Source organism: Anopheles arabiensis, chromosome 3 (genome assembly GCF_016920715.1).
Source record: "Anopheles arabiensis isolate DONGOLA chromosome 3, AaraD3, whole genome shotgun sequence".
Taxonomy (NCBI): Eukaryota; Metazoa; Arthropoda; class Insecta; order Diptera; family Culicidae; genus Anopheles; species Anopheles arabiensis.
Genome location: NC_053518.1, coordinates 33,037,132 through 33,046,967, shown reverse-complemented (window position 1 = coordinate 33,046,967; position 9,836 = coordinate 33,037,132). Strand labels below are relative to the sequence as shown.

Genomic DNA, 9,836 nt, shown 5'->3' with positions numbered 1-9,836 from the left:
TAAAAAAAACCTTCTTCGGTTTTAGATGGATTATTAACTTCCCCTTATTTTGTTTCTATTTTAAGATCTAAATACAATCCACGGAAACAACAAACGGACGAACTGATTAATGGAATTTGATTCGTACTAGGTAAGCATCTGAATTTTAATACTTATTTTTCCCCGATTTAGCCATGTTTTGAGGTGTGAAACTGGCTTAAAAGGTCAGTTTCAATTTCAATATGTATCTTCGAGCTCTATTGCATGTGATGTTGTAATATCACGGACCTGTACGCATTACAACAGTGAACGATACGTGATTACTGAGCAAACTCTTGAACATATTTATATTATTCGTGAACGAACAAACGAGACGATTTTGCATTGATATTAACTAATCCTATCTTCTTTGATTGCAGGTTATGTTGCTGTTCCTACCACCTCTATACCGCAGTATTCGGCATTAATTAAAAAAAGGTAAGTTCAACAAGGCGTTTGCTCTCTTTGCGAGTTTGCATGTGATGTTGTAATATCACGGACCTGTACGCATTACAACAGTGAACGATACGTGATTACTGATCAAACTCTTGAACATTTTTATATTATTTGTGGACGAACAAACGAGACGATTTTGCATTGATATTAACTAATCCTATCTTCTTTGATTGCAGGTTATGTAGCTGATTCCATCTCCTCTAATCCGCTGTATTCGGCATTAATTCCAAAAAGGTAAGTTTAGCAAGGCGTTTGCTCTTTGCAAGTTTGCATGTGATGTTGTAATATCACGGACCTGTACGCATCACAACAGTGAACGATACGTGATTACTGATCAAACTTAGTTAAAAAAATATCGATTCTTTCTCGAGCTCGAAGCTCCAAGTAGAGTATTCATATTTACTAATAATGTTAAAGATATTGTATTCATATTTACGTTTGTTCTCTTTGTCCTAATTTTATTTCAGAATCTTGTGCAATAGTCCAACATATATTGCACACTATTATGAAATCCATTCATCATGCTGTGAATCATCGATCATCTTTTGTTCATGAGGTAAGTTAAAGGCGAAGCGCCTGTACTATTAACATCTAAAGAACACCAGCACCAGACTTAGATTGCACTTTATCTTTTTTTTAAATGATGATCTTATATCACGGACCTGTACGCATTACCTCAGTGATCGATACGTGATAGCTGAATACAATTTAACAAGCCTTATTTCTTGCTAAATTTGGTGTTTGCAATGTCTGCTTACTTAGAGCAAGCTGTTCTTTACAGTCTGCCGTTGAGAGACAATCAATCTAATCCTGTTTTCTTCTTCAGTTTCAGGTTTTAGCTGCCTTCAGCATGATCTTACCGGGGAAATCATCATATTGCAAGGAAAGGTATTTCACCATATATCACAATTTTTAGAGTATAAGTGGGTTACCGTTGGGGTTTTTTCAATAAAGTTTTCATACAACAAACTAACCTTGTATTCGTTATTGCGTATATGTGCGTTTAAGTTGAGAAAAGAAAATACTCTTAGTAAATTGTTCTCCTGATCTGTTAGTTCTCCGTCATTGGAACACTTTTAGTTGGATTTGATTTATTTTAAGCGCTTTTTGTTGTCGACTTTTTTATTTACAGTAACAATAATCGTGTGCTTTAGCTTTAGCTCTTCCTGACCGATACTAAACTGCTACATTCACACCCAAAAAAAGTATTCCTCCGTTCGTCAGGGATTCTCGTCAGATTCCTTCGTTTTTACCCTAATTTCCTTCACTAAGTAAGCAAATGTGCCATCAACATCATCATCATCATCGCGCCAAGGGAAAGGGGGGAAGAGTGTGCCCTCCTTTAATTAATGCATACGTTTTCCGGTTTCGGTTTTGTGTGTGTAAACCCAACATGCTTTTATTTCGAAGAAGAACCACCCCCCATACTGCTGTCCCCGTGGTGATGGCTATCGAGCGGTGGCAGTGTTGCGTCCAGCTTCGAACTAGTTTCACTCAGCGTCCCCAGCAGGTTCTGCGTGTTGTCGTCACCGCCCGCCTGATGACCGCCGGCAGCTGCCCTCGAGCTGGCTGAGAGATTGCTGTAGATCTGCATTGCTTGTGCCACCATTGACGTCACGTCGGACGCGGTCGACGGTACGATGAGCGTGTTGTTGTGTTTGGCCAGCTTCTCGAACGCGACCACGTACTTTTCCGCCACGCTCAGCGATGCTGCACTGCGGCCATGCTCGTTCGCCAGCGATTCGGCCACGATTTTCAGACTTTTCGCACGCGCATCGGCCAGCGCCATTATGGCGGCCGCCTCACCATTCGCCCGGTTGATCTCCTCCTGCTTCTGCGCCTCGGAGGCAAGGATGCGCGACTGTCGCTTACCCTCGGCCACGTTAATGTCGGCCGCCCGGACACCCTCCGACTCGAGGATCGCGGCCCGCTTGCGCCGCTCCGCCTCCACCTGCATCTGCATCGCTTCGTGCACCCGGCTCGGCAGCTTGATGTCGCGGATTTCGTACCGCAGGCAGGAGATGCCCCACGCTTCGCTCGCCTTGTTGATCGACTCCACGATGCTGATGTTGAGCGATTCGCGCTCCCGGAACACCTTGTCCAGTGACATCTTGCCCAGCTCGGAACGCATCGTCGTTTGGGCGAGCTGGGTGATGGCAAACTCCGGGTCCTCCACACCGTACGACGCGAGGTACGGGTCGAGAATGCGCAGGTACAGCACACCGTCGATGCTGAGCGTTACGTTGTCGGACGTGATGGCGGACTGTTTCGGCACGTCTATTGCGATTTCCTTCAGACTCTGCACGTACTTCACCCGGTCCACCACGGGCAGCAGGACGTTCAGGCCGGGCTCGAGGATGCGGTGAAATTTGCCCATCCGTTCCACGATCCATGCCTAAAAGCAAACAAACGGAGGAACATTTAGGGAGAAAGTTTTCCAAGGGCGAAGGGCAGCTTTCCGTTTACCTCTTGCTGGGGCACAAACATTATCACCGTGTTGATCGGTGTCGATCGGTAGCGGACCTGTGTTGCTTGCAGTGCCGCCAAGCTGGGTGGCGATTGCAACAGACCCTACGGAGACAGGACAGAGCGAGAGAATTGTGTATCATTACATCAGAATGCACGCTGGAACCACCGTCGGCGTACTTACACCATTGCTGTTAAGGGTCGCTGCCGCGATACCACGCAGCGGTAGCCGGCTGATGAACGCACTGGAACGTATCATATTATGTACCTTTGATCGGGACCGTGTGCTTTCGGATGTTTTCTCCGGCTTACGGAATCGCTGCACTCTGGGGGATTCGGGGTTTTCTTCAATTTTTGATTATCAATCGTCGGCAATAATACATTTGACAGCTGAGCCCCTGTCGGCCGTGCTGTCAAGTTGACGTTGCAAGGGCGGTTGCACGCGCGGGCACTTGAAGGGTTAATTTGAAATGGATTGAAAAAAGAGACCAAGAAATGGGAATAAAAATGTGCAAAATCGTGCTAGAAAGAATTTCATTCAATTTTCTCTAATTAATTCCGTACTTTCAGCGTGTAAAAAATTACACCGTGCCATTTCTGTTGACAGATGCACCACCGTACGAAAACATCACAACAAACACTTTTAACCTCACTCTTCTTGTTGATTTTCGCTCCAGTCGAAAACATGTGCGCCCGCGAGTAGTGCCGGAATTTTCCGTTTATTCAGTGGAAAAGTTATACATTTCCTATAAAGGGCAGTCGAAAACGATGGCTATCGAAACGATTCATCGCCCGGGTGCGCTAAAGCAAACCAACAAAACGCACAAACACGGCAAACATGCGTCGAAGCGTGAGTTGGAACGCGTGGCGAAAGGTAAGAGTTCTTCGAGTTTCTCCTTTCGGAATCTCCACTTATAATGGGTGTTTTTTATCCTCGGAACAGGTAAAGTGAACCTGAAAACACTGACCCGCCGGCCGAATCGGCAGCAGTCGCGCGATGAGCGACGCCAGCAGGCCAACCAGCTGCGCAAAAACAAACGCCAGGAGGCGATCGCGCTGAAGCGGGCCATCGGTGGCGCACTGACGGCACCGTTCCTGACCTGCGTGCTGCCCCTGAACGATATGATCGACCCGAACTCGGCAATGGCCATTCTGGAGGGTTGCGATCCGGAGGCGACCGTGATGAAGGTTTCGGATCGTGTTCGTTACATGAAGTAGGTTGTCCTGGGTACGTGAAGAGGGCAGGTTCTTGTTCACTAATTTCACTTTGTCACTTTCAGTGTACCACGCTTCCGGCAGCGGTTTTCATTTGTCATCCCCGAGACGGGGCACGGCCGGGAGCTGAACGTGCTCGATGCGCTTAAAGTGTGTGATTCCGTCATTCTGCTTCTGACCGCCGTTGCTGGCGAGACGGACGAAGTGATCGATAAAGCCGGTGCGAAGGTGCTGAATATGGCCCTAACCCAGGGCCTCCCCACTCCCATGGTTTGCCTGATGGACATGGAATCGATTAACCCGAAGAAACGCGCCCAGGTGAAAACCAACATCCAAAAAGCCGTTTCGACCGTACTGCCCGACGAGAAGGTGATGCAGCTCGATAAGCTAACCGACGCACTGAACCTGTTGCGCCGCATCGGTGGCCAAAAGCGCAAGGTGACGCACAATCGCTGCAATCGATCGCACATGCTGGGCGAACGGGTCGAGTACGTACCGAGTGCGCCCGAACCGGGGCAGTCCGAGCGTCCAACGGGAACGCTAAAGGTGACGGGTTTTGTGCGAGGTGTACCACTGTCCGTCAACAAGCTCGTCCACATACCGGGGCTGGGAGAGTTTCAGCTGGAATCAGTTGCCTTCCCGACCGATCCGTACCGGATGCGTAAGCTGGAGGATGGAGAAATGTCGAGTGAGGAGCAAAAGCCCCCGCTGGTGGCGGATCCGGACCAGCAGACCAGTTTGCAGCGCGAGAACGTACCGGACGCGATGGATGCGGAGCAAACGTGGCCGACGGAAGATGAAATTGCAGCTTCGCGTGCAGGTAAGGGATTTTACTTTCCCATTGCAAGTGTTTGTTAACAATATTAACCAAAATTTCTTTCTTTTAGAGAATCAAAAGAAGCTCATCAAGCGTGTCCCGAAGGGTATGAGCGACTATCAAGCCTCCTGGATACCGGACATCGAGGAGCAGGATGAGGACGACGACGACGATGATGATGATGATGACGATGAGCAGTACATGTCCTGCGAGTCGGACACGGAAAGCAAAGTAGGCGACAAGGACGGGGAAACCGACGACGATGGTCAGCAGTTCGACGAGATCAGCGTGTCGGAAGAGATCAGCGCCGACCGGTACGACAAGGAGATGGATCTGGAGGAGGAGCGCAGCACGCTGGCCAAAATCCAGGCGGCAAAGGTGGACGAAATATTCCCCGACGAGATCGACACACCGGCGGACAGGCCGGCCCGGGAGCGGTTCATCAAGTACCGTGGGCTGGAATCGTTCCGCACCTCGGCGTGGGACGTGAAGGAGAACCTGCCGTTCGATTACGCCCGCATTTACCAGTTCCAAAACTTTGACCACACCAAGCGGCGCATTCTCCGCGAGGCACAGCAGAAGGAGGGCGACGATGTGGTAATGCCGGGCTGGTACGCCCGCCTGCACGTGAAGAATGTGCCGCAGGATCTGTGGGACGCTTTCACATCGGCCGGCAACGGCGAGCGACTGATCGTGTACGGGATGCTACCGCACGAGCAGCAAATGTCCGTCATGAACGTGTGCTTGAAGCGAACGCAAAACTCAACGATTCCGATCCAATCGAAGGAACGGCTGATCGTACAGTGCGGCTACCGGCGGTTCATCGTGAACCCAATCTACAGCCAGCACACGAACGGGGACAAACACAAGTACGAGCGGTTCTTCCGCCCGGGGATGGCGGTGGTGGCGACGTTCTTCGCGCCGATTCAGTTCCCGCCGGCACCGATCCTTTGCTTCCGCGAGAATCCCGACACCTCGCTGTCGATGGTAGCGTCCGGCAGCCTGTTGGCGTGCAATCCCGACCGGGTGGTGCTGAAGCGCGTCGTGCTGAGTGGCCATCCGTACAAGATTAATCGCAAATCGGCCACGATACGGTACATGTTCTTCAATCCGGACGATGTGGCGTACTTTAAGCCGTGCAAGCTGCGCACGAAGCTGGGACGGGTTGGGCATATTAGGGAATCGCTCGGTACGCACGGACACATGAAGTGTGTGTTTGATGCGCAGCTGAAATCGCACGACACGGTACTGCTGTATCTGTACAAGCGTGTGTTTCCCAAGTGGACGTACGAGGATTGTGTCGTATCGTGCCGTGACGGTGAAGGTGAGGGAGGTGAATCGAGCGCCTCGAGCGTGGTGCCGAAAGGCGAACGTTCCGTAACGTTCAACGCCAAGGTGGAGATGATGCAGGAGTGAAGAGTCGGAGGCGGGGTTATTTGTGTCGCTATTGAAAAAAAAATACAATTATATTGCATTTCATCACTCGAAGCAAACAACATCACTTGACGAACGATCGTTACATTCGAAAAGAAGAAAGAAGCCAAGGACAGGGTGCGTAGTAGTAAAAATTGGTTTTAAAATGTATTTTAAGGTCACTATTGCTCGAAAGCACTAAAACACGTTTACCTTTCAGTCCGCTCCCCATATAAAACGATAAACTAATCGAACCTCTGCCCACCACCACACACAACACTCCTCACAGTTTGCACACTAAATACCTTTCCCTGTTCCAGTGTTTCAGCAAAAACTCGGCCACCCGCGGTGCCACCCGCTCCGGATGGGACAGATGCACATGATGCTTACCCTCTACCAGCGCCTGCTCGAACTGCCCATTGTGCGCCACCAGCTCGTCGATCGTTTCCTGATGATACCGTGCATCCTCAAACAGTGGCGTTTCCGTCGTCTTCAGGTACAGAAACGGCACCTTAATTCTTCGCGCCATCTCCAAATTCACATCGTGCGACCACACCAGCCCATGGTTGTGCCGTATGCGCCGATCCGTTAGCCGGCTATAATGCCCCGCCTGCTGGCCGGACGGTTCCAGTGCACGGTACAGCAGAAAGTGGCACGCCTCGCGGCTGATCGACTCATGAAACCCGGCATGCATATGCTCCACGTATTGGTCGTAGCGGAACTGCTTCTCTTCGGCACTACGCCCCGCTTCGGCTGCACCCAAGTCGAGCGTTTTGGGCAGCGAATCGGCCAACAGAAACAGCACCATATCCGGATCGAGTATGAACGGTTTGAGCAGATCGAACGACACGAGCAGATCGACCCGGTCGGGAAATACGCCCGCAAACACGTAACTCATCACGGCACCGATCGAGTGGCTCATGAGCGAAATGCGCCCCCAGCCGTAGTGCTGCATCAGATGGAGCAGCAGGCGCAGTGTGTCCAGGGCGTTATAGGCGACACCGGCCGGAAGGTGTGCGGACCGACCGTGCCCCGGGATATCGATCGCCAGGAAGCTGATGTGCTTTGGTAGCAGCGGAATTAGGCGATCGAACGAACCGGCATTATCCATCCAGCCGTGCAGGCACACGATCGGTCGAAGATCACGCGGTCCCCACCACTTGCCGACCAGCGCACCGAAGGGTAGGTCAATGCGTTCCTCTTGCACCTTTGCGGAAAAGGGGAACACTTTTGTAATGATTTCTGTGTGTCCCATTTTTTCAGGGTGATCCTGTTTACTTACACCATGCAGCTGATCGTTCTGCTGTACCATGCGTCGCTTCGCCTCGGCCATGGTGAGTGACACTAACCCTGGAAAAGCAGAGTCACAAACACACTACACAGATACGGAAGAGCTCAAAACTAGAGGTCTAGCTCGGTTGACCGAGCAGCGGGTACGTGTAACGGAAAAGTTTTGGGACTCCAACGAATCTTCGGAAGTCTCCCCACCTTTGCTCCACGTGTTCGTGTTCGTGGTGGTGGAAAAAAACCGATCGATCGCGTAGCTCACTCTTTATGATTATGTGAGTGGCAGCGGTTGGGGATTAAGTTACACGCGCGTGTTAGATAAACCTTCCATCCTCCCCCCCCCCACTCTGTTTTACCTTAAACCTGTCACGAAGATCTTATTATTGGGGTGATTTTCGTTCCAACTTTCTTTGTGGAGAAACAACGCCACTTTTGGAGAGGGGGATTGATCACTTACATAAATTGGTTTCAAGCTTTACGGCGTCTGTTGTTTGGCTTAACGCAGAGGCTAGACCGACCGACTGACCTTGAGATTAATGCCTCGCCTCGTGCCTAAAACGTGCGTAGAAGCTTCGTATGCTAATTTAAACGCCTAAAACTAGTTTCACGGTGAATAGAATTCTTTATGGCGTTTTTAGCAAAATGGCGGTAAATCTTTTTTTTTTTAATAGAAATTGTTTATTTATCACAAAAATACATTCCCCAAAAACCGTAGATAACATTAGCTTCCCCCAAAAAGTCCCCATCGAACACCCGTCCTAAAGCTTACTCGCCATCTCCTCATCCCTTTGCCAGTAGCGATTCAGAAAGTCCGCCACCACCGGCGCCACCCGCTCCGGATGGGACAGATGCACATGGTGCGTGCCCTCCACATACCGCAGCTCAAACCGCGCATTATTGCGCTCCAGTATCTCGATCACCTCGTCGTAGTACTGCTTCCGCTCCCAGTACGGTGATTCCGTCGCCTTCACAAACAGAAACGGCATCGTCAGGTTCTGCGCCAACCGTTTGTTAACTTCCTGCGACCACAAAAACCCCGTCCCATACTTTAACCGACTGTCCCGCGCAAAGTAGTACCGGTCGGGGAATTTGGCCGATTTGCGCAGATTGCGCTGCAGCAGAAAGGGACAAGCTTCGCGGGTGATTGAGTTAACCGCACCCTCGTATAACCGATCGACCGTTTCGGCGTACGTGTAGGACGGTGGTTCCGTCCGTTCCTGATTGCGCAGATCCGCCCGCAGCAGTTCGGGCGTTAGTTCCGCCATCATCGATACGAGCCCTTCCGGGCGGAAGATTTGCGGCTTGAGCGCATCGAGCGAGATGAGCAGGTCGACGCGGGTCGGGAAGATGGCCGCGTACGCGTAGTGCAGCACCGAACCCATCGAGTGGCTCAGGAGCGATATTTTGCGCCAGCCGTACTCCTGCATTACGAAGTTGAGCAGATAGAACACGTTCATCGGCTGGTAGGACATACCGTCCGGAATGCGGGAGGAATACCCGTGGCCGGGTAGATCCAGCGCCAGGAAGCTCATGTGGGACGGCAGCAGCGGGATCAGTGTGTCGAACGTGCCGGCATTGTCCTGCCAGCCGTGCAGGCACACGATCGGGCGGACGTTCCGGGGGCCCCACCACTTACCGGCCAGCTCACCGAACGGGACGGGGATGCGTACCTCCTGTACCTGTAGCATTTTAAGCAGGAAAGGTGAGAAGAAAACAGAAGCAGCTCGTGAAAAGGTGTTGTTTGAAGTTGCGCGCAAAGGGCAAGACTTACGCCGTGTTCACGATCATGCCGCTCGACGAGCGTTTCCAGCGATTGCGTGTCCATTTTTTTCTCTTAAAATCTCTATTAGGTGAGCCAGAGTGGGTGTTCGTGTTGTCACAAATTACTGCTCAATTCGATACACGGAGTAAAACGCACTAACGCTCTCAAGCAGCGGGATTGCCGGAGCCGTTCGCCACCTTTATCAACATCTTATCGCGCAAAGATTTATGCGCACTCATGGCCGCAAGTTGCACTGTTATTACGCAGACGGGCGATGTTTAGCGTACGGAGAAGTTTCGCGTATGACGCGAACGGCTCATAGATGCGCGCCTCATGCGCTCACGCACACACTGACAATCAAAGGGGAAGATTGATTAAGCAGTTGAAAAGGGAAAGGTGCTC

At 50.9% G+C, this 9,836-nt stretch overlaps 4 protein-coding genes and 1 long non-coding RNA gene across 6 annotated transcripts; 2 read left to right on the top strand and 3 right to left on the bottom strand.

The window, feature by feature from the left end:
- Positions 1–480: 480 nt before the first annotated feature.
- LOC120904854 lies at positions 481–1,447 on the top strand. Its single transcript, XR_005739834.1, has 3 exons — positions 481–708; positions 942–1,030; positions 1,301–1,447. It is a non-coding gene; the product is annotated as an uncharacterized LOC120904854 (long non-coding RNA).
- A 101-nt stretch (positions 1,448–1,548) lies between these two features.
- On the bottom strand, positions 1,549–3,331 carry LOC120904852 (stomatin-like protein 2, mitochondrial). The gene is made up of 3 exons (XM_040315272.1): positions 3,125–3,331; positions 2,941–3,045; positions 1,549–2,869 (listed from the first exon to the last, which is right to left on the bottom strand). The coding sequence occupies exons 1-3, from the start codon at positions 3,197–3,199 to the stop codon at positions 1,874–1,876; spliced, it is 1,176 nt and encodes a 391-aa protein (XP_040171206.1). The 5' UTR covers positions 3,200–3,331; the 3' UTR covers positions 1,549–1,873.
- A 256-nt stretch (positions 3,332–3,587) lies between these two features.
- LOC120904850 (pre-rRNA-processing protein TSR1 homolog) lies at positions 3,588–6,460 on the top strand. Its single transcript, XM_040315271.1, has 4 exons — positions 3,588–3,814; positions 3,884–4,154; positions 4,221–4,975; positions 5,043–6,460. Exons 1-4 carry the CDS (start codon positions 3,709–3,711, stop codon positions 6,386–6,388), a joined length of 2,478 nt encoding a protein of 825 aa, XP_040171205.1. The 5' UTR covers positions 3,588–3,708; the 3' UTR covers positions 6,389–6,460.
- A 68-nt stretch (positions 6,461–6,528) lies between these two features.
- On the bottom strand, positions 6,529–8,202 carry LOC120904853 (probable serine hydrolase). 2 transcript variants are annotated; one of them, XM_040315274.1, is made up of 3 exons: positions 8,029–8,202; positions 7,668–7,735; positions 6,529–7,592 (listed from the first exon to the last, which is right to left on the bottom strand). In XM_040315274.1, exons 2-3 carry the CDS (start codon positions 7,716–7,718, stop codon positions 6,669–6,671), a joined length of 975 nt encoding a protein of 324 aa, XP_040171208.1. In that variant the 5' UTR covers positions 7,719–7,735; positions 8,029–8,202; the 3' UTR covers positions 6,529–6,668. The 2 variants fall into 2 exon arrangements, with proteins under 2 accessions (XP_040171208.1, XP_040171207.1); XM_040315273.1 differs by lacking the exon at positions 8,029–8,202 and having other exon boundaries at positions 7,668–7,776.
- A 125-nt stretch (positions 8,203–8,327) lies between these two features.
- On the bottom strand, positions 8,328–9,724 carry LOC120900263 (probable serine hydrolase). The gene is made up of 2 exons (XM_040307031.1): positions 9,444–9,724; positions 8,328–9,351 (listed from the first exon to the last, which is right to left on the bottom strand). Exons 1-2 carry the CDS (start codon positions 9,495–9,497, stop codon positions 8,431–8,433), a joined length of 975 nt encoding a protein of 324 aa, XP_040162965.1. The 5' UTR covers positions 9,498–9,724; the 3' UTR covers positions 8,328–8,430.
- Positions 9,725–9,836: the final 112 nt, after the last annotated feature.